Source organism: Schistosoma mansoni, chromosome 1 (assembly GCF_000237925.1).
Source record: "Schistosoma mansoni strain Puerto Rico chromosome 1, complete genome".
NCBI classification, from domain to species: Eukaryota; Metazoa; Platyhelminthes; class Trematoda; order Strigeidida; family Schistosomatidae; genus Schistosoma; species Schistosoma mansoni.
The window spans coordinates 48,452,358-48,476,931 of record NC_031495.1 but is presented as its reverse complement, the minus strand read 5'-3'; the positions used below and the strand labels follow the sequence as shown (position 1 = coordinate 48,476,931).

The 24,574-nt window shown below is 32.5% G+C and overlaps 1 protein-coding gene across 1 annotated transcript in view; it reads right to left on the bottom strand.

The window, feature by feature from the left end:
* The window catches only part of Smp_147890 (putative rootletin (Ciliary rootlet coiled-coil protein)), a gene marked incomplete at both ends in the record, with an annotated part of 56,087 nt that overhangs the window by 19,797 nt on the left and 11,716 nt on the right, over positions 1 to 24,574 (bottom strand). The window contains 11 exons of the mRNA XM_018794660.1: positions 706 to 972; positions 2,082 to 2,530; positions 3,785 to 4,052; positions 6,912 to 7,273; positions 8,009 to 8,268; positions 10,893 to 11,179; positions 12,329 to 12,659; positions 13,851 to 14,129; positions 17,483 to 18,106; positions 18,333 to 18,664; positions 21,009 to 21,246. Coding sequence (XP_018649050.1) covers positions 706 to 972; positions 2,082 to 2,530; positions 3,785 to 4,052; positions 6,912 to 7,273; positions 8,009 to 8,268; positions 10,893 to 11,179; positions 12,329 to 12,659; positions 13,851 to 14,129; positions 17,483 to 18,106; positions 18,333 to 18,664; positions 21,009 to 21,246 — 3,697 coding nt within the window. The remainder of the gene's footprint in view (positions 1 to 705; positions 973 to 2,081; positions 2,531 to 3,784; positions 4,053 to 6,911; positions 7,274 to 8,008; positions 8,269 to 10,892; positions 11,180 to 12,328; positions 12,660 to 13,850; positions 14,130 to 17,482; positions 18,107 to 18,332; positions 18,665 to 21,008; positions 21,247 to 24,574) is intronic.

Below are 24,574 nucleotides of genomic sequence, written 5' to 3'. Positions count from 1 at the left end.
TACAAAAACTACCATCTACAGTTAAATTTTTAACAAGAAATTTAGTATTCACGAAACTAACGCAAATCTATATGTTGCAATTTATGTGATGATTAATTGGTGCTTCATAATTTGTACAATTAGGAATGCTCTGTCAAAATAAACTCTGAAGAATAGATGCAGTAATATTTTTGATCATTAGAATTCTGTAAGCGATATACCATAAATATTTTTTTGATTTGCATCATCTTGTGAAAACTATAAAACTTTTATTTATCTTCATAACATGAGATATGTCTAAGGAGTATTACAAATCCACGAACAGTAAGTGTAATGTTTATACAAGCCTTAATTTCAGTACTACTCATTTGGTTTACTGAATATTTGAGTGGTAGACAAACAAAAAAGCCTTATTTCGTCAAGTCGTTGAATGAAAATATGTGTATTAGAGGTCAAAGTCATCGACATTGGTATTTCATGGCTATATTTTTTAAGTGGTATACTGATCTGTAGTTCTTCTGAAATTTGGAATGATTCTCATAAATACTCTCGTATTTTAACTTAAGGTTATATAAAACAACCAGTTGTGTGATGACTAAGCAGTTTGATAGAATTCATTAGTTTTTATAATTATCTATACCTAGTGTTCTATTGCAAAACAGAGAAGGTGGAGTACATAGCAAGAGAGATAATTATTGCTGAAAAATTTATTAAGCTCTTGATTACCTGCTTCAGCTTCACACAAGGCCTGCTGAAGTTGGTGAAGTCTTCGAGCCCACTGTTCAGTCTGTTCAGCTTGTTCGTTTAATCGAGAATTAAGAGATGTGATTTGTGCTTGTGCATCTTCATAATCTCGTTTTACCAAGGAATATTTTTGTACAAACTCGCGTAAAGCCAAACGAACTGCTTCCGGATCCAGATCAGATGCATTGGATGATCCATCATTAGGATATAGTCTTGATATGTTAGCAAATTTTGAATCACTAACGCCATCTAAAATAGAAAACATGAATACATGTATTGGAAGGCTAAATGATATTCACAAACTCCCACAATTTATTTTAAATGAAAACAGAATTTTACCTCATAATTGAATTCAACTAAGTAATGTCCTCTATCTCAATGCTCATAATATTTTCCTAATGTAAATGAAGAATAAACTGAATAAAATCCATATTATCCTCCTTCGGAAAAGGATATTTAAATGTTTCAAAAGTATTACTATGAGCTTTATCAAAGAAAACTCATAGCTTAGTGGCTTAAATAAGACGTTGAATTTAATCCTCGCAAAACGATCGAACATAAGGTAAAATAACCATATAGTAATCTTTGTTAACTTCGGCTGAATTTCGTGAGTAGCGTCACCAACAAATATTTTGTAACGAGATAAGACTAATATAGTGTCTAACTTACTCATCTACGTTGGATACAGCATTGATATAGTCGAACTGATTGATCAGAACAATATTATAATTGAAGTGCTTTCACTATGGAGATGTGTTTTACTTAGTAACTAGTATTAAACGTAGCTAAACGCTTTGCTATTTTAAGGCGACTTGTGTTAATCAGTTCAAAAATATTATATGCACATATGTCCATATGTCCATATAATTTATCCAGCATATAATTCTTTATCAATAGAGTAAAAAATGTTTAACTCCTTTTTAATTTTCATTTATACACAGTTAGCAACTTGGTAGCTGTTTAAATAGGTTATGATAATGTTTTAGAGATTCCCCAGTAGCGACATCCAAGACGTGCGTTCTATTCTACTTCGGAATTGCTAGGTTAATATAACTGCACCCTGCTACGAAAAATTAGGGGGGTTATACGTGTAACGAAAGAAACCAATTTTGTCATTGAAGTGAAGTTTATGCATTAGTTAATGCTGATAATATTGATGCATTTGTTCAAGGTCTCTATATCCTAAAAGAGATTAAGTGATTTTTCCCAAATGTTAACAACGCAAAAATAGTCATAAATTAATAATTAATTAAAATATTTCAGTCCGTATCATCCAGAAAGTATCTGTAGAGTAGTGAAATTTTATAAAGATGTTTAAACAGTTATGATAAATGATACCTTAAAAGATATATCCTTACCTTTTACAGGAGAGTTATCACGGCTATTTATTGGACTTGTTCCTGTTCTTAGTTTACGAACAGGAGAAACGGAAGTTGAATCTCTGATTCTTGATGGAGTTTTCGATCGATGGCGACCTTGATTATAACCAATAAGTCTACGAAGTGAACTATGTATACATGCCATCTTATACGCGAAATCTCTTCGTATTGATTCACTTTTTGCCAACTGAGCTTCCAAAGTACTCACGCGACCCTCAGCTCCACTTAAAGCCAATCTTACTTCTGCTAAGTCATTACTCAGCGCTTCAGCGGTCGCTTCTAATTGATTTCTTGTATCCGTTAGACGACGATATTCACAGTTTGCATGATCTGCTGCTTGTTTGTATTCTCGTTCTCTACTAGATAATAGCTCTTGTAGATCACATATTCTCCTTTCATTAGTGGATAACTCTTTCCGTAGCTTAGAACTAAATTAAACATATAATTATCATTTTTACTATTTAAGAACCAAAAAATCATAAAGTATTATGGAATTCTGAAGTTTTTCTTTCAAATGAATAACTTTAAGTTTGTTCATAATAAGAGAACTTTATAAATTCAAAGGAAACGACTCTTCGCCAGGCTGATTCTAAGAGAGACCAAAGCTTTCAAAAATCATGATCAAATAATTTTATACTAATTCAGATTTAGGAAAACAAGGTGTCAAATAAAATATATAGAGGTGTAGCCATTTATTTTACTGCATGGACTAATAGCTAGGTTTAAAGTTAAGGATAGGCATTTTGTTCGTTTTTGAACTCTTCACCCGGATTTATTTGCACAGCTGTGTGTAAATGTTCATATTAGGACTAAACCTTGATTCAAACACTAGTGTTATTACTGAATCATCGCTTGTTTAGTTCACATTATAAATTTTATTGTGACCTGTGGATTTTATTAAACAATTAACTTATCATAATTTCTTTATTTGATCATTTAAAATAAAATGTATTTACTCCTAGAGAGTGATCAAATGATCTTTTACCACTCTTTCACTGTCCTATGAATGGTGAACAGATTCTCAGGAAAAATCTCATTTTTAATCAAAAAATATGATTTTACAGTTTTAACATTGGTTACTTTTGAGTGATTTTGGTATCGCCTAATATTATAAACACACACACACAATATCTTGTTTATATAATTATAAGCATACTCGACTTATCTGAACGGGAAAATCATTGATACGGTTACATGACTTTAATTTCATAACCGTTAAAAATGAATGCCATGATAAGATTACTGATGAAGTTTAGGAGGATGTTGGTTTATTTTATAAGGTTGTAAACTTAAATTTAGTGACGCGATTGAAAAGCGTTTTTCTCAAGATGTGATATTTGTTGAAGAAATGTAGTTGGATTCACGTGTTTACTGTGGGAGTCGACTGTTTCAGAAGTGAATTGATTTTCTTTATTTTTTATCGTGTAAATAATTTAGATTCCTGAACCCATACATTACTGTTCTTCATTACATGTTCAACAGGTTATTAGAATAATGAGATTTATATGATCATTCCAAGTCACTTAACCATAAACGTCTTGTAATTTTTTTTATCATGTTCCAGTGTTTGACAATGAACGAATCATAACCAAATCATTTAAAAGACCAAATTAGTTTGAATTCGTTCGAAATGTCGGTGATTTTGTCAAGCTACTCAGTAGATTTTAGTAGTTAGTTCTTACCGAGAAGCGTCTATTTCACCATTACGTTGTTTCAAGACGGTATTTTCTTGACGTAATTCTTCATTTTTTTCTTCCTCTCGCGTTATCCGAGACTGCATTTCCATTAACTCCTTAGTCTGCCTTTCATGCTCTGATTGCATATCCTTAAGTTGACGTCTAACTTCTTGCAGATCACGACGGACATCAAGACGTCCTTTCTCACTTTCGCGAACACTTGAACGCAACTCACCAATCTCCTTGCTATCGGCACACTTTTGTTCTTCAAAAGCTGCAACAGAAAAATAACACTTAAATATTTTGTTTGAAATATCGATCTGAATAGTAATAGCTTTCAGTTCAGTGGAAACTATGTTTATAGAAAATTACTTTCGTCCGATTTTCAGGTGCCAGATAGTGCTTTGGTTTTGGATCACTTGGGTTGTTTTGGACCGATGGTATTAGGCACTGAAGACCATTAAGATAGTTTAAGTACCAGCCTATATCAGTACTTGTGACATTGAAGTAACGGGTTTAAATGGGACAAAAGGGTCATCGTTGGTATGACATGTTTAAGAGTTAGGCAAAACTGTTTTCAAACTGTCACTATCTTCCGCACGCACAACAATAAAAAATGGACACGATTAACTTACACCATTACGTTTCACAAAATATGACCAAAGTACAAAACTTGTTGCTCTAGAGAATGTGATAACAAACGGAAATTGCATAAATATCTATATAATTGTTTTTCTGGACGAACAACAAAGAGAATAGGACTAGAACAATTATACCATTTCTCATTGATCAGAAGTCAACTAATTAGGAAAAATATCTAGCGAAGATTCACACTAACAGTGAGTCATTTGTCCAGTGTTAAATTGTTAGCTTATGTTCAGAAAAATGTGCTGATTACTAGACTGTTTATCTTCCCTTCTTCACACAATCTACTTTTCTCATTGTGTTCTGGATTGGATTACCAATTATAAACACTAATCCATTATACTCACTGATACCCCCGATATTCTCAGATTTCGCTTTGAAGCTATCATATTTAAATTTAATGGTTGTCTTGAATACCTATTCAGATCTTTAAATAAATATGACTTTTAAGTAGATTTAGTTTTATCATAAATAAACTAATTTACAAAATCATTACATTGCTGTTCTTTACTAAGCTAAACTTTAGAGTTTATTGGACCCTATGTCATTATTAACTGAAACAAATCGCTTGATTCAACTGGTTTCCTAAACTTTGATTTAATATATCAGAAAGAAGTAACTGAGACTTAGCAGACTGTTGTCTCACACTATGCAAGTAACGTTAACTTATCAACTGCTCATTGTTTGACAAAATTCAATTGATTGATTTCGTCTACATTATATGATAACTACAGTTTCTCTTTTTATATAATATACTTCTTGTATTCCATTTGTCAATCCCTACCATTAGTGTTATGATGAAGTTACTAATAAATAAAATACTGAAATATTCAATAAAAGGGGGTTACTTGATGGATACAGTTGAACCAAACTTATTTCTGTGAAAACAAAAACGCTACCTAAATGTCTGAATGTATTTTAGAGTGAAAAATTGCTACTTGTATACAATTTATTTATCCAAACTATCATAAATATGTTAACCGTCAAATGACTAATTAAAAACGTAATTGAGGTCGTTTTTAACACCGATTGTACATTTGTATAGCCAGATAAGTCACTATCTAATTTAGTGAACTTTAGTTAAAATGTAGACCAGAGATTTATTTTACATAACAGAGTGCTAAAGCAACAGCTTTTCAACAAAAACTTTGTTTCATCTCCAATGTCTAGTTGTAACCCAATTGGTAAACCATCATTAAAACTATTATAAATAGCATTTTTGAAATGTAAGAGTTCTTTTATTATTTCCCTAACGGATACTCGATAGTTGACCAGTTTAATCTGATCTTTGTCAATGTTTAATTTTTAGGCTTATCGTTACTTATAGGAGTCATCAAGCACAATTATTCAAACGGTTGTCACTAAGATAAGTTATTTCAGCATATATATTTCAAATTGTAGACTTGATTCAAGTATTAGGAAATACGCAATGATTTCGGATTATAACAATACTAAGATAGATCAGTGGAAAACCTGGGATACAGAAAATGATTAAGGTTCGCAAAGATATATATGTATATATGTATCCAGTTACTTTACTACTACTTTACTGACTTCCGAAAATTACACAACGCCTCTATCACATGAAGTGTAAAACTAACTCGTGGGTTTTAGACTTATTTTAAATTTTCAGCTGTTATGATAGAGACTTGGAACTTAATCGACAATATCGTATTGTCAGTTGAGTTTGTACTAGCTACTAGAAATATGGTTTGTCAGTACATCTGTGTTCTGTATATCTTTCAATAACTGTATAAACTTTGTTTATCTGCAGTGCTGTGACTTTGATACCGAAAACTTCAAGAGAACCTTCTACTTGAAAATATGTCTTGTTTGCCACATACTTTTAAATTCCCATTTCTGTCTTCATTAATTGTCAGATGATAATTATTCTTTTACAATTTTACTGAAATGTTTATCTTCTTCAATTCGCCCACCAACTAACAGTATTCGATCAGCCAGGACTGGGATTTCTGACCAGGACCATTGTGAAAACTATTCAGTTTAGATAATGTAGACTTTATATGTTCAAGTAACAAAACTTTTTATATAAACTGGTATTTATTTTGTAGTGTTTGTTTCATTAAATGTGAGTATATATATACATATTTTTTTATATTTTGTTACATTAATTCCCAAATTCGTTTTCTTTCAGTGCTCTATAAGTTTTTCATTCTAGCCTAACAGTTAATAACTAGTTTGTTGTTTTTTTACCCTACTCAATTTGATTTGAATTGAGACAAAAAACTTGTTGACTGGGATAAAACTAACTCCTGATAATCAATCAAGCCTTGCTGATAAACTAATAGAGCCTCAAGAATGCAACTCAGGCACAAATAGTATGTTTCCATGTAGGATTCAACCATTACCTTCATCAACGACCATCAACAAAATCAATAAAAGCCAGATCACCCTGACTCAAATGTTTTGAAAGAATAATCATAGCCAAAAATGAACCACAACTTATTGTTAGATTAAAATTAGTTACCAGAGATTTGTTGTTGTTGGTCAGTCAGAACTCTATTTTGTTCAACACGCTCAGTTTCCAGGGACTGAACTCGTTTCACGAGATTTTCTTTGGCTTCTTCCTGATTGTCGCGGTCACGCTGCGTTTCAGCTAGCGTTCTACGTAAATCGATAATTTCTTTACGTAGTGTTTCTCGAGCTTCATCTGTCTCTTTCAAACGACGAGATATTTCCGAGATATTTTTTTGTAATCCATCCCGAACTTCTTCAATTAAACTTATTTGCATTTTTAATTCATTCACTTCATTTCTTGCTAGATCTCTTTCAGTAGCTAGCTGAGCAGATTTTGCTTGAGCGTTCTTCAATGCTTGTTCATGTAATGCACTATAAAACGATGATAATATTTTAGATAAGTTTGTTTAATAAAGGTAAATAATAATCTTATGCAGGATAAATAACAACCGACATTAAACATGTATTATCTCAAGATTTTATAACATTCTGCTTCGTGGTGACTTTTAAAATCGTAAAAAGTTGTTAGAATATAAGGGATAAAATATTTTAACTACTACTGAAGAAACCTTGAGACGTATGATGATATGATATGATGTTTATCATGGTATGTAATATCTTATTGTTGGCTTAATCTATTCTCATATTTGCTATTAGGCACAATTGTAAAAAAAAACATAATATTCGGTATTTATTAAAGTCTGTTATGTTCTCGAATAGAAATCCTAGTTTAATGGTTATGTCGGTGAAAATGACTCTAGTAATCTCAAAAATGTAATTCATGACAAGTGTATAAATAAACTGTGTATAGATCTGTGAGTTTAGTGTTATTTACTACTGTAAGTAACAACAGTGATAAATGAAACATTTAACTAATTTTGTAATTACGGGCTTAAATTACAAAAAATTAAATTTAACCAGGACTATTTTTTCTATCAAATTGTTTTAAGTATCGATTGTGATATCCCGAAGACAATTTAAAATTCAACAAACCTAGAAAATTGGACAATTTAATTGTAAATTCTACCACTTGATTATTCCATGTAAATCAGCTGAATTTTGTTATATTTCTAAAACAAATAGAATTTGAACAACATATTCAATTACCATGTCTCTTCATAGTGTTGACGGAATTCTTTCAGTTCTCGTGTCAAATCGGCTTTAGCCATATCATCACGTTCATGACGAGCTGAAGCTTCACGTTTAATTCTATCTATTTCTGATTCTAAACCTTTAATTTGTTGTAATGAATGATTCAATCGTTCATGTAAGGTAACTCGTTCTTGTTCATTGAACGATAATAAATTTTGTTTATCTGCCTCATATGCCAAAGTTATTTCATCTTTTTCCCTTTGAAGTTTCATGAGCTGTAATTATGTATACGTTTAGGAAAAATATGTTTATTTTGTGGAAAATTTTAATGTTTTGCAAAAACAATTTTTTATGAATAAATTTAATAACTGTAAATTAATGAGTAAAAGTTAACATATATTTTACACTCCCATAAGAATAAAAAACATTTAAAGTCATTAAGCGATCTTAATAATATTCACTTGATAACTTTGTAATGGGGATTATTCAGAATACTGATATATATCTTAAGACATGCTGTTTGATTGTTGAATAAAAACTAATGTCATATTTGTCTGGCATTTAGTGTTGATTGGATTCCATCGATCAAGGCACAATGTGATTACTAACTTAGAGGGCATTGCGTGCTCTGTTCTTTGGTTTTAACTATTGGAAGTAGTTAGCATGTTGACTTTTGCCGATAAGACCTAACTGAAATATTGATGAGACTTAAGCTCCTTAAGGGTTGAAACTCTCATCAGTCAAATTAACAATCTGATAGACAAATTAACTCATTTTGCTGTATAAAAAGACTTAAGATTTTGTTCTGACAATAAACCACTATTGTTGATAATAAAGAGTAGGAGAGAACTGACTGATTAAATGAAATCCATAATTTGACTATCATGAAAATAGAAATTCAAAATCTAATTTTTTGATAGACACTAGAGGCCTTTTAAAAATATATCAGTTTGAATGTAGACTACTAGCTTTTTATTATAAAAGAATATAGGAGTTTCTCAGATCACAGACTGTCACATACCAATAACCAAGAATAGAAATATTAAGTTATTTTACTACAAATTCATTCGCTGAGATTTTACAAATATATATTATTCCTATATAATGTCTTACATCAACTCGGCGCTCAAATACTGTGAAACTATTCGCTCTAATTTAGACGAGAGTTCTTATATAAATTAAGTTATTTTAGTTCATTGAAGTGTGAAGCTTACTTCATGCCAGTAAAATAATAAGTTAAAATCCCTTGCTAATCATCGATATATTGATTCAAGAACAGGTTAGTCTTTGGTCAGGATTATAAAGAAAAACTTGAGCAAAGACAAACATAACATTACAAAAACTCTATAAGACGTATGAATAATAAAGTTTCAACGTTTTAACAATAACCATTTTGAGGTGAGTGGTTTGAAGAGGCTTGTATAGTTTAAAAATCTTTTTTCCCTGACTGATGCCAGTTAGAGGACTAGATAATACTGAACAGTTGTTTTAACTTTAATAATGCAAATAGATTTGACCAGAATCTTTATAATACGATGAGCCATATTAAATCACTGATTTGGAGCCATATGGTTGGGATTTTAACCTGAATCATTTACCAATTTATCTTGATCAGCCTCAAGCTGGTTTACTTCATTAGTCATGGTTACCTATTAGAACTTCGGTCGTTTCATTTCAAAGCCAATACAGAGAGTACACAAATATTTTAGTTGAATCAATCAGCATTACAGTTAGACAAATTTGAATAGACAAGGAATCTGAAAAGTAAAACGTTGGTTGATTTGGTTCTAACCTTTAAAAAGTGGTCCCTAAGACGCAAGTTTTTTATTTTCATGGTTTTATAATGAGTATTTACTTTAGCAATCACATTTTGGATTGCCTTTGTAAACTGTATCTTTGGTTTCTGGACTACTTTTGACCTAGACCTCCATTCTGGCACTTTAAAACTTAATCATTGAACAAACTCCACGTAAATAATGTTTCTTAAGTTAACAGTAGTTTGGTAGTATTTTTAGTTTTTCTTGCATAATCCAAATAGCGTTCTCAAAAATACAATTATTGACGAAAATTAGTAGATTATATAAGACTAGTTGCTTTTTATATGTAAAGTACTGTTAGGCTATGAGACCAAATAGGCTGTTTGATCTGTATTTTTCTCAAAAAATGATTTTTTTCATTTTATTGCAAATTATAATTTAAACAGACATATTCACTTATTTTTGAACAAAATTCACTAACAGATCACTGGTCCATAAAAAAAACTAGCCGAAAAATTCAATACTTGTTATGTGAAAATAACTATCCAAGAAGAATAAATATGATCGTCTGTTGTCAAGAGTTTAAGTAATTAAACGAACAAAGCTCCCTTAATGTTCATACACCTTTTAAATTTTTAGTAGGATGAATTTTTATGTACGCATTCAAAACACTTAAATTAACCAATAAATTGTTAGTCAAAAGATTGTTTTTGTTTAGAATAGTCATCATCATACGTGTACTCATTTCATATTCATTCAGTTGCTTTTCCTTATCATAAGACTAATTCACAACTAGACTTAAGTGTCCCAGTTTTTGTTTTAGTTTTTAAGAACTGCAAAATATTTCATACATAAAATTTGCTCAATTGACTGATAATACTTCTGATATTGTCAGATTTCTCGATAACTAGTGGTAACTGACGAACGTATTAGAATAGTTTTCAAGCTAGCGACTTCAAAGTCAACTTTACATCAAACGATACTGTTCTATTTTACAGGTTATTGTCAAGTAGGGCTTGATTACAGTTCATAATTCTTCACTATATACTTATAAATTTGTTTCGAACATTTGTACTAACCAATATATATCAGTTCAATGAAAAGTAGCTGAAATTTCCACAAAAAGGGATCAAATTTCTTACTTCATTATCAAAATCTTGTTTATCTTGTTCGCTCTGCTTTATAAGGTCTTTGATAGCTTCTTTATGATTCAGTGTAAGATCTCTTAGCTCTTTATCAGACAATTGTCTACATTCAGTCAACTGATTTCTTAATCTGGATATTTCGATTTCAGCTGCCTCCTTTGATAGTTTCATTGCCCCTTGCAATTCATCTTCACGTTTCTGTAAAGCCTGTGAGGCTTGCTCACGAGCCTGAAGTCCACGTTCGATTTCATGTTGAAGGTCGGCTTGAGTGCGTTTCAGTTCAACTAGTGGTATGCGAAGATATAATGAAACAAACGTTTAAACTTTAACTGGAAATACTGTAAAGTAAGTTTGTAAAATTTACCTAACAGTATATTATTATTGTCACGATGATATTAAACAAATAACACCTTTACTGTAATGTGAGCCATTATATCATGCGATTATTGTAAATTTCAGTATAAACAAACAACTTAAAATAGTTCTGTTCTGCTAAAACGTCTACAGTTCAAAAATCATGATGACACTTTAAGCTAAAGTAGTGTCAAAATCAGGAATAATACTAATGACTAACAATCATCGGTAAATTATGCTTTAAAGTAAGAGTTACATTTATTATCATATGACTCATCAAAGAATTTTCGAAAGATTGTTCAAAACTGCATAAAAGGCATAAAAATAGCGAATAATACTGAAGAAAATTAGTTATATACAGTATCGTCTCCGTTATGTATGTGGCGACTCTGTTGTATTCTCAATCCAACTGCTTAGATTTAGAAACAGGAACTAGTGTAATCCCTATAACGTGAAGTGAAAAAACAAAGACTGGTATAATTAGTGATTTATTGACGACAACAAAACAAGTCATCCAAAATCACATCAGGATTAAACCAAATACGTTCAATCGCATGCTGATTTTAAACTCTTTCGATGAATAGTCAGCATCGAAGAAATGAGAAGACACACAGTGTTGCTGTAAAACGTACAGAACGTTCACATGGAATAATCCAAAATATATGACACGTGTCATCCTGAACGAAATTCACAATTAAGTGCCTTTAACATACCGACTTCATTGAAATTATGAACAGATCTAAGTTAGACTACCATTGGAAGCCTGAAAGCACTGAATGGGCGTTCTAGTATGGAATTCTTCAGCAATGCGCGTTCACATTCCTTCAGGCGGGATTCAAATCCAGGACCTTCGATCTCAAACAGTAGCACCTAACCTCTAGACCATTGAGCCGGCATCTGAATAGTGTTACAATGGAAGATATAAAACCAATATGGCACTGACTACAATCTTATACCGAGAATAAAACCAATGTCAAGATGTTACATTGGGAATAAAAGTAACAGTGTGAAATGTTACAATGAGTTGATGAAAACATGAACTCGGCTTCTTAAACGAACCTTTTGAAGTCAAAACTTACCCAACAAATTTTCTCGTTTTAGATTTTGTTCTTGTAATTCGTTTTCTAATAAATCCCTCTTAGTTTCCAATTGCATTATCTGTTGCTTGGCTTGATAGTAGTCAGCGTCTAAATTTTCATGCTCTTTTTTACTTGCTACAAGTAAATCGCAAGTTTGGTTTAATTCTCTACTGAGTGTAGTGACTTGTACCGAAAGTTCACCTTTCTCTTTTGTTAAGTCTTCTTTTTCTCTATTCAGACGTCCAATAACATCACGAATTCGTTCATAATCTCTATTCTTCTGGATCAGTTCGTTAGTGAGACCATTTTTTTGTCTTGTAACGGCATTCAGCTATAAAAATACGGATGTCTTTTAAAAATTTTCAAAAATTATCCTTTTTAAAATTAGTGTTAACTGCTAATTATTTAGTACAAGTGTAATCGTAGTTTTTATTTTCAAATAGAGTTTTCGAAAAGTCATTTGATAATCTTCTGAACATAACGGTCAATTTTTCTCATTGTTGAATGACATCTTTTCATTCCACATTATCTAAGACTAGCTTTGTACACTCTTTCGGTTGAAAGTAACCATCAGTGTTACATCTCTAAAATAACCAGAACGCTTATGAAATAGAATACACTCTGAAGATATATTAACAGATGTTTTTCAGTAGAATAATTTATTTGAAATTTAGTACATATTTCGAAAAATAATTTTATTCAACTGAATGAGAAAAACATATGAGTAAATGTAAACAATTTAAGCAGAGATGAATGGTGGATATCTGTGGAATCCGGGATGCACGTTTTGTTCTGTTTGGAACTAGTCAGTTGGATACACCTAAATCCCTCGAAACTCGGACTCTGTACTGTCCTCTTTAAACGTCATCCCATTGTTCACTTAGCCACTGGGTCCAGATAGCCACTGCATCAGCTCTGGATTCGAGGTACATTCATCTGACAAGTTCCAAATAGAGCGAAACGTGCATCGTGGATTCCACTGATGGCCACTATCCATCTCGGCTCATAAAGTTTGTGACTTATGGAAATATCGAAGCAATCCTCACAAGGTGCACATATGCCAATAAGAGTCTGATCAATTGCAGTCTTGAACGTCAATTGTAAGATTCAAACAACTAGTAAAAGATGGAATGTAAGTAATTTTTACGTTGTGATATCGAATATGAATGTGGATTTTCTGAAGAGGTAGAATATAGCTTACTACACTTTGTACGAGCGTTTAAAATTCGATAGTTTTCAGTTTTAGTAAATTGATATTGAGAATCGGGTTATGACTATTTGGGAAACTTTGATTTCTTTGGAATTTAAACCAACCTGTTGCTATCCGTATACTTAATTTTCAGAGTTCCAAATCCGCTGTCGTGAGATTATAACTGAGTTAAAGAGTACCTCAATCAAATTTTATTGCTACTGTTTCTTTATATTTCACAGTCATATTGACAAAAATATTAAACAAACTTCAAAAATAAGAATAGAGATAAGTATTTTAAAACGTAAAATAGATAGAAATTTTCCAAATTACTTGCTCCGTAATTTCTAATTTTTCTCTGTTCAGACTAGTGATTTCTTCTTCCAATCTTTCACGAGCAGCTTCAGACATCGTTAAAGATTGAGAAATGCTATTCTTTTCGTAAGTTAGTTCGTTTTTCTGTGTTTCCATTTGAATAAGTTCTTCTTTCAGGCTAGAACGATCCGCATCAGCATTTCGATAGTCAGAGGCTAGCTGGTTGTATTCCGCTTCCTGATTTCTTAATTGACTCTGCAGGATTGACTTCTTGTTGGAGACCTCTTCCAATTTACTCTAAGATTTACAAATAATTAATAACTTAAGATGAATCTGAGTGTAATTTGCATTTTCAAAATAGATTTGTCTTTCCACACTTCTTGGAGTGATTAGTTAATAAACAGTGGTTGGTTGTAGATCTGTTCCTCAACAACTTTCGTATCCATATTTATGATATTTATATCTTAAGCAATTAATATGCACTTTCAAAATACGTGGAACTCAACATATAATCAGTTTCAGTTGGTTTTTCATTAAAATACTAGCATGATTCAAAAAAGTCATAGTTTCATTACGAAAGTGAAAAATACGTGAATGGAAATAGATACCTAAAACTGTTGGTATCTAACTTCCAGCACAGTGATAATTTGTAAGAGGACACTTACCTACTTTCAATAAAATATCTAAGAAGGGTTACTGTAACTAAAGGATAGTTTAGGTTTACTTACAAATCGTATCTGGTAGCTTTATTCGTAGTCCCTAAAATATTATAAGCTCTTAACCGTATACGTGCCGGGTTTTGTTTACAATTTAGTTATCATTTATTAAAAATAAATGAATCTGGCAAACGCCATTAAGTTAAACAGTCTAGTTTTATAACCTATAATCTCGATTTCAACCTTAATATACAAAGCAAAAGACTTAAAAAAAGTTAGTCAAAAGTAAACAGTAAAACAGTGGAAACTGAATTGAGAATAGATGTACTAATCATTTGTTCCTAACTATTTACCAGAGAGGAAATCTAAATCAAAGCATTGTAGACAAGAAATTACCGTTTTCAAAACATGAAACATTAAGACACGTGACGGAAGTGAGTGATTGTAACTCTAGTATTCTTTCAGATAAGTAATGTAGAGACTTAAGGCTATACCTCAATATTGAGAGTAAATCACTCACTTGCCATTATCATGGTCGTTTGGATTGCAGTCTTAGTTTGATATACTTATCATCTCCCATTTTATATAAGTTTGTTTTTAGTATTATCGGTTAAGTGTTCAAGTGAACTAGTAAAGTAATCAAATGTACTCAAAGACATTTTACTAATCCTCATAATGAATAATATCTATTTCAAAATAGTTCAAACAGTAGCAAACATTTCAAGCGTACAGTACAATATGAATTGTAATAATTCAATGCACACAGATGCTATATCTGTATACTTTTAGTTTATCTGCTGATCTACTAAGTTTATATAACATAGTTTGTTTATATCTCAAAACTGCATGGTGAGTTGATGAAAGCTTGGTGGATGACTGAATTATTCCCCGAGCGAATACTGATACTATTAATGTTACGTCATTTGTTAATAAGTTGAATGAATTAATAATCCCTTGCAGCTACTCCCTGTCATTTTCTATTTGTATCGATTAAACCTCTGAAGTCTTCGTTAGTAACTGAGTTAGGACATATATCGGACCATTTATGCTTCGAATAGTAAAATGATATCAAGATCTACCGATGAAAAGCAAATTTACAAGCACATGAATGAAAATGGTCTTCCTGGTTGGCCAGATGTAATCATAGAGTTTCAAGAAAATCTAATTTACATATACTAGATAAAAGTCTTTTTGATAACCTGGTACATTTCACAAATCACTTCAGACGTTTTAACCATATGAATCTGAAATTAAGTGTTCAGGTATAATCAGAATTACTGTTTTGTTAAGGTGAAAATGGTCTCACTTTGTAAACACTGGAAGAAAATAATAATATTATATTGACTAAAATTGGTACATTAGTTCGTTAGATTAAAAGGATATGCTAGGAAAATATTAACTATCTATTTAAATAAAGTTCTCATAACTTAAATAATCAGACTTTTGAAATCCACCTTAAACCAGTATTAAAGCAAATAAAGTTGTGTCTATAAATTATTTACCCTTAGACAAGAAGCTCCTCTAAATACAAACTAAAATATTAAATCTGACCTTCCATTATTAAAATTAAGCCTAAAATAGATGGTCGCTATATCATGATGAAAAATACTTGAACCAAAATCAGCGTTTTTAACGGTAACATTTTTAACACTGTTCGTAAAAACTAATGAAGATTGTGAAACAGGGTATTTTATAAAATTTAATCTTTTTTAGTTAAAGTACAGATGAATGCAAATGCTTGTTCTAAAACAAGTAGAAAATAATTTTTAATACAATGAACTAATAAAGAAAATTGGTAGTTGGGTTTCAATAAAACAGAATAAGAAGTAATCCTTAGGGCTAATAGCGCTTTTACCCCTAAAATGGCATTTACATTCATTTATACTTACGTAAAATGAATAAACTCCATAGATGTTGATGAGGTATTTCTAATCGATATATTGATGAATTTTTATTACAACAATGATAATAATAACAATACTGAAAATAACAATGACAATTGTTACTTGAAAATATTGTTGTCTTATTTAGCCCTTCATAATTTATGGCATGTGACCACAAGTAAATAAATGTAGTTAATGCGCCACATAATTTGATCAGAATAGTGTTATGGATTTTGAGAAAGTTGTTGTTTAAAATAAAGAATTAGTTTCTAGGACAAATACTTAGACTATGATATGAGATATACTGAAGCATTGTCAAATACATGGTTGAAACTGGTCATAAGATTGATCTTAACTCGGCTTTTATGGTGTTGTACAAATGTGTTAAAGGTTTATTTTAGCCTTTGCCATACGAAAATTCAAACCCCCTTCGTGTATTCAAAAACAGTTTGTTTTCAACTTAAATATATTTATATTAGTATTAATATTAACTTATTATCCAGAGTGATGAGGTCTCAAATTAGTTTCACATTATTTTCTCTATTATCCTTGTCTCCTGTTACCCTCCATTTGTAGTTTAGTTGACCTTTTATCCTTATATGTAAATGTTCCTAACAAGTATATGTGTGATCAGAGTGTTTGAAATGTATTGAGCTAATATTTCACATAGTTCTGATAATCTTCGTCTGCTTATTATACTATCGAAATTTACCAAAGGGACGAAGTGTTTCAAATGAAATATTTGAATTTTGTGCTGTTAGATATTAGTACATACAATTTCTTACCACCTAAAATAAGGAGTATATTGGATTAAGGATTGGTGTTATTTCAATTATTTCTGATTATTTACAAAACCATCAGAAAATTCTGCAAGATATGCAGTTCACATTTTCGTTTCATTAGAACATGAGTTTAGCTTAACTTTTTTACAGATAAACGATCAACTATTAATGTGTTGCATATGAATTTTATTTCGCGTCCAGAATTTAAATATTTGGTGTGTTTATCGTTATTATAGCGTAAAGTTTTAAATGCTGAGTCATGACCAGATTCTCCATGATTTTCAACATTGTTACATAGTCAATAGAAAATTTGTAGACAAAGAATATACCTGGCACTTGGACAAATGTTCACCTAGTGCCGCCTCATCTGATCGTAGTCGAACTATTTCAGCCTCCTGTTCTGACTTGCGTGTTTCAGCTCTTGACAGAGCGTCTTGAATGTCTGCCAATTCTTTGGCTTTGATTTCAGCTTCTAGTTTGGCTTTCTGAAGGGCGCTTCGCAAATTTGTTCCTTCTTCGCGCTCAGCTGATAAACGTTCCTCAAGTGTATCAATACAACGTTGACACCGTTCAGACTCTCTTAAACATCTTTCAGCATCACGCTGAGCACAAGTTAATTCACCTTCTAATGTGTCTCTGTTTTTACGCAAATCATTATAAGCATTTTGAACACGTTCAAGTTCGCTTTGCAAGCTTTTTAGCTCGTCAGATGTATTTGAATGTAATCTTTCAAGATCGACTCTTTCGTTATCCAGAGTTTGAACATTTGCTGTAATTCGTTTTACTTCTCTTCCCATATCTTCTTTTTCTCTTCGTATATTGTCCAGTTCTGCACGCATATTTATTAGTTGACGTTCTAAGTTTCTTCTTTCATTTTCACTGTCGTCTAACTGATGTTTAACTGAGTCACACTGATCTTTAGTATTGTTCAGCTTGGCCGTTAATTCAGAAACCTAAAATAGAGAACAAATTCTATTTTAGAGTTTTAGTTTGTGAAATTTGTACTTTCGTGAAATGATTCAAGAGCGAAGTTATTACACTAATGATTAAAAGTCTTATTACTAGTATGTGTTTTCACATTTTAAAAACACAAAAATGATTTTTGATCTATTAAGACGAAAACGTTTTTAAACTGTCACTATCAAGCGAGATATCGAAGATCCAATCAAATAAACTAACTTGAAGTCCACGTTTACGAAGTGCAGCCTGAACAGCAGATAATGCTGAATCACCCCAGTAACAGGCACCTGCACTGTTAACTGGTGGTGGTGGTGATCCGGTGCGACCATACGCTCCTGCTCTTGAGTTATGAAAACTATTAGTCACCATCTTTGGATTCGAAGCATAGCATGGGGAACGGGATCTCGACTGATGAAAACAACTTTCAACACCACCAGTGGCCTCGGATGGTACTATTTCATCATTAAGTACAGACTGAGAAATGTCTCTTAGTGTCTGGTATAATGCTTGAGTTTCCTCAACCAGTGCTCTTGCAGAAGGATCATTGATATCTGCCCCTTCTGTTTTAAAGATTAGGGAAAGTTTAAATAAAATTAAAAATAAGTAAAAAATAAAACATACTTTACACAAGCGAGTTAATGATTAGTTTCAGAGTCAATTATTTATCCTAATTATACTTTGTATGACATTAAGAATCAATTTCGGTAAGTTACTGAACGAAAAAATGTACAGCATTTATGATATATGATATTGATCGTGAATAGATGGATGTTTATTACTTATAATGACAAATATTTCGTACACTGGAGTACCAAAGTTTTGTGTTCTAAGTAAACAGAAAAGTGAATAAATAATCATTCAGAATAATCTGAAATTTGTACAGCATAAAGAAAGATAAGTTTATTTATCTGTTGATAAACATGCAGTACGAAAAAACATGTCACATTGGGAGATTATTTCTCCCTACTCTGTAATGCACCTGGCTTAAGTGAACAAAATCAAGTTCATGTAATGTATAAGTATTTATTCATGTACTTATATTCCTCCTTAATAGGTCTGATCAATTACTCAAACTATGTAAATAATTTTCCACAACTCCAGAAACTCTGATAACTATGTGAACAACCTTTGATTTCTGTATCAAACGAACTATGGAATTAGAGCTTCGGTAGTATTTTCCAAAACCGATTATGTTTGGAGTCCAAAAGTTACTTTTAGAAATTTTCAATCTATTATATTAAAGGACATCCGATAAAAGCGCAATCTGATTGCAGATTTCAAATACTTAAACGTATTTTGGTTTATTTAAGTTAATTATAAACAAAACAAGTGGCTTTCATGAAGATTTGAGATATCAGAAATTAGTTTTCTCACTCCATTGGTAATTCATGTTTCTTAGTTTTGACATGTGATTGTTTCTTTCTTTTTTATGTTTCGCTTTACCCATAAAGAAATAATTACATTTAGTTTTATACCTAATTTACAAGTAATAAGCAGGTAATGAAATTACGTCTTGTAACTGACGGATATACTTGAGTCTTACATTTTGGTTATTCGTAGGGAATGATCAGGAAATATTCGATCTATGTTTCGTAGTAGTTAGCAGTCTTTAGTATCCTCATCTGCAATCTTCAAGTAACTGGTGTTCCTTTTAGGATTGGAATCCACGTCAACTATATGTTTCTACACGAAAATGTTCATCTTGAACCATCAGGCATGAGGAAATACTTTTATACTATTCGTATCAGTCATTCGTTCAATAAAGCTTACTAATTTTTTAATCAACATGTGCATAACTTGATTATTCCCGTCATGATAAACTGGGAAAGTGATTTAAGTAAATACATATTTACGGGAATCTCCCATTAGATTTTATTTGCAACACAGACAGAAATAGACTTCAAAAGAAAATGGAGGACGAAATTGATAAGAGCTAAACATTCATGAACATTTACGTTGCCATTTGGCATTTGTCAGGAAGGTGAATCTGGTATCTAGAGAGAACTGATACTCCTTGACTGATTCGACACCGTATCATCCAGCTTCACAGTCAGAGATGTCACCACTGGGCTTTACGGGCCACAATTGACCTCCTGTAGGACTGAGATGTATTTACAATCGATTGATCACTGTGTAGTGGTCAATATCATGTGTGTCACGCATGACGTTGGTCACTACCCAGTGATTAATCAATTGTAAGCGAAGTCTTGATAGTTTGTTGGCCTTCATTCACGAAGTTTAATAGAGACGATAACCAGCAGTATTTTTTGACAGAACTTATACATCTTTCGTTCGATATTCCACTATCTGATTGTCTTTTCCAATTAGAACTGTAGACCAGGGGATCTCGAGTCAGTGGTCTAAGCGTCCATCGAATGTCCAGAAATCGAGTTCGGTTTGTCGATTCTTGTATGTCCTTACTGCTAACGAGTCCCATACCAGGACGAAACGGTCGTCCAGTGCTTCCAAGTTTTTGATGGTTGTCTAACTCTAATCGGTATATGATTTCAATGACAATGATGTTCATCTGTACCGTTATCATTTAGTTCTTATTTTTAACGTCAATTTAATTTTACAAATTATTTACATCCTTTATTGATAATTCATGTTTGTTATTCTACCTAATAAACAAAAAATATCCTAACAAACTATATGAACAATTCTACGACTTTGTTATAATTATTATCACCACTTTATCTTTTTACTCAAATAGATATATAATAATTCTCTGAATGAAAATAATTCCAATATTTTGAGTGAATTAAACTTCGTAATTGTAAATGCTCATCAGAAAATCCTAAATATACACATTTACTTAAAGTATGCTCTAAGTAAACCTATATTAAGTAGTAAATAACTCTAAAAGAATAAAGAAATTTCTTCTTAAGTTCAAACCTTTACGTCCACACAAAGTTTGACCAGTACGTAGTCGTTGTAAACTGTCAATTGTTCTATCTTTATCAGAAAGTTGTTTGTTTATTTCGTCTATTTGATTCATTAAATTGGTGATTTTTTGATTTGCTTGTTCAAGTTGTCCATTTGTTTGTTGTCTTATATTTTCACAATTTCTGGTTAATTCATCTAATTCATGTTCCAATTTTTTCTTTTCATTTTTCTCTTGTTCCAATGTGACCTGTTAAACATTGTTAATACATATACATACCCATATAATTAAAGTTATTCAAATCTATTTTTGAATATAATAAAATATATCAAAATCAACAGTTGAACACAATTCCTTTTTGATGTTTGTTAGATGATGGAAAAGTGGAAAAATAAATAAATTTCTGAACTGTTTTTTTTCAACGCATATATATAAGTGGGAAATGTTTTTCGAAAGAAATTATAATGTAACATATTTTAAATGCTAGTTAATGAAATTAATTTATCGGTTACATACGTTGAAGGAAATAAAATCTATGTGGACACAACGAAACAATTAATTTCTGTTGTGTGAATGATGTATTTTTCTTTTAATGTAAAACGTTATGTATCAAGTTACACAAAAACAATATTCTTCATTATTTAGCAATAATTATATACTTTGTATCTAATGATAACAACTTTTAGAAGTAGCATTTATTTTATTTTAATAAATAGTGACAGCAATTTATTCATATAACACTATAATTTTATTGATTTACTTTTGTTTTATATTGGTTTCATGAAGTTTCTTTGTACATTTGAACTAAAATGTCTTAACAAGGTATGATAACTGAATAAAAAAAATAATCACTTAATGGATTTAAATATACAACATGCCGTTTATTGAAATGATAACAGTAATCATAAGACAGCAATTAACAACAGACGAACACAATCAGAAATAGTCAAGGCACCAGCTGAGTACACAGAAACAAACCAACAAGTGGAGAGGAGCACTAGTGCTGACAGGAAGAAATACGTGGAAAACCAAACAACGACAATGGAAAAAGCTGCAAGAGAAGGAAATATCAGACAGCCGTATAACACAACGAGGAAACAAGCAGGGAAATAGTGTAAACCAGAGAGACCGATCAAGGACAAACAAGGCAAAGCAAGCAAATCACTGAGGTTGAAGAACAGAGGAAAAGATGGGTAGAACACTTTGAGGAACTTCTGAATAGACCAGCTCCAATGAACCCACCGAACATTGATGCAGCACACACAGACCTACCGATAGATGTCACTCCATCAACGTTCGAAGAAAGCAGTGTGACCGGTCATCAGACAAATCAATAATGGGAAAGCAGCAGCAGTCGAACATGACAATGTACCAACTGAATCACCGGAGTCACACATAAAAGTAACTGCAAGTTTGCTTCACGTTCTATTCGGGAAGATTGAGAACGAAGAACAAGTGTCGACCAACGGACCGGAAATAAGGATACCTCATCAAGAAAGGAGATCTGAGGAAATATGAGAACTACACAGGTATCACACTGTTTTCAGTACCAGGAAAAGTTTTCAACAAATTGTTGCTGAACCGGATGAAAGACTCAGTAGACGCCCAACTTTGAGATCAAAAGGCTGGATTCCGTGTGGATCGGTTGTGTACAGACCAAATCGCGACACCACGAATCTCTGTGGAACAGTCAGTTGAGTGGAACTCGTCACTATACATCAACTTCATTGACTATGAGAGGGCGTTTGGCAGTGTGGACAGGAGGACTTTATGGAACCTTCTTTGACACTATGGTGTGAGTAGCTGAGAAAATCATCATCAGCATTCATATGACGGACTACACACTGTGAAGTTGTGTATAAAGGACAGCTGACGGATGCATTCCAAGTGAGGACTGGAGTGAGACAAGGCTGCCTACTCTCTTCTTTTCTCTTTCTTCTGATGGTTGAATGGATTATGAAGACCTCGTCATCTGAGGGGAAGCATGGAATAGAATAGACAATTTGGATGTAACTAGACGATTTGGACTTCACAGATGACCTGTCCATTCTAACTCATACGTACAAACAAATGCAGGTCAAAATAACCTGTGTAGAAGAAGCCTCTGCATCAGTAGGTCTCAACATACACAAGAGAAAAACCAGGATCCTCAAATACAACACAGAGAACATCAACCTAATTACACTTGATGGAGAAACTCTGAAAGAAGTGAAACGCTTCATGATCTTATCTGGACAGCATCATCGATGAACAAGGAGGATCTGATGCACTTGTTCTTTGTCTCCAATCTTCCCGAATAGAACGTGAAGCAAACTTGCAGTTACTTTTATGTGTGACTCCGGTGATTCAGTTGGTACATTGTCATGTTCGACTGCTGCTGCTTTCCCATTATTGATTTGTCTGATGACCGGTCACACTGCTTTCTTCGAACGTTGATGGAGTGACATCTATCGGTAGGTCTGTGTGTGCTGCATCAATGTTCGGTGGGTTCATTGGAGCTGGTCTATTCAGAAGTTCCTCAAAGTGTTCTACCCATATTTTCCTCTATTCCTCAATTTCTGGGATTGTCTTGCCTTCTTTGTCTCATGATATCTTCATATCCGGTGTTGTCCATTCCAACTTTAGCGCTTAGTTCTTCCATCAAGGTGGTAAGATCCTTTCTTGGGCATTTCTCTATGATTGATTGCAGCCCTGAATAGAACTGATCTTTATTGTCATCGTTTCTATCATTGGTGGGTGCATAACATTGGATAACACTCATTGTGATCCTCTCCTTCTTTGTTCTGAATGATGCTTTAGTGATTCTGGATCCGTGAGATTCCCATCCTACAAGTGCATTACGTGCTTCTTTGGACAGCATTAGAGTAACTCCGTGAGTTGTTGGAGCATTTTTTCTTCGTGACCGGATCACAGAAGCATCTCTCCCGTATCTATCCTCTTTTGACCAGCTTGATTCCAATGGGTTTCAGTGATTCTGGGCACCACCAAGTTGCATGTCCTCATTTTTGTTACCATTTGACTGGTCTTTCCATGCTCCTACATTGTCCGGGCGTTCCATGTACTTATAAAAGTTGTTGCTCTGGTTGTTAGGAGGGGCATTGGCTTCGCGACTTCCGAAGATTCTCGGTTTTCACCATCTGGCGGCATATTTCTTCACTCAACTTCCAGGGGAGAATTTAAATTGTTTAATTTGTTTAATCTGGTTGGCGTTTTTTAGCAAGATTTTTTCTTACGGGAGGGGGTTGCCGACCCTCCTCCTTTACCCGGTCTTTGGACCGGCAGTAACTCTAGAAGAGCTACAGGCGGAGTTTCATTTAGGTATACCATCTATTGAAATGTTTTTACTAAAACAAAAAACTTTCTAAGAGCTTTCTATTCTTCAGTGGTTCACTGCTTACGCAAACAGTAATACATAAAAATTTACTTCATAGATATATGAAGTCTTATCAGCTGAGATGATCAAAACAGCAGTCCTAATTTTTATATGCAATGTTTGAGCATGTAAAACTTAAAAGTAGGACATTTTATAGAAGTAGGATTGGGGCCTACTGATGGTTAGTGAAATTATTATTTGTTC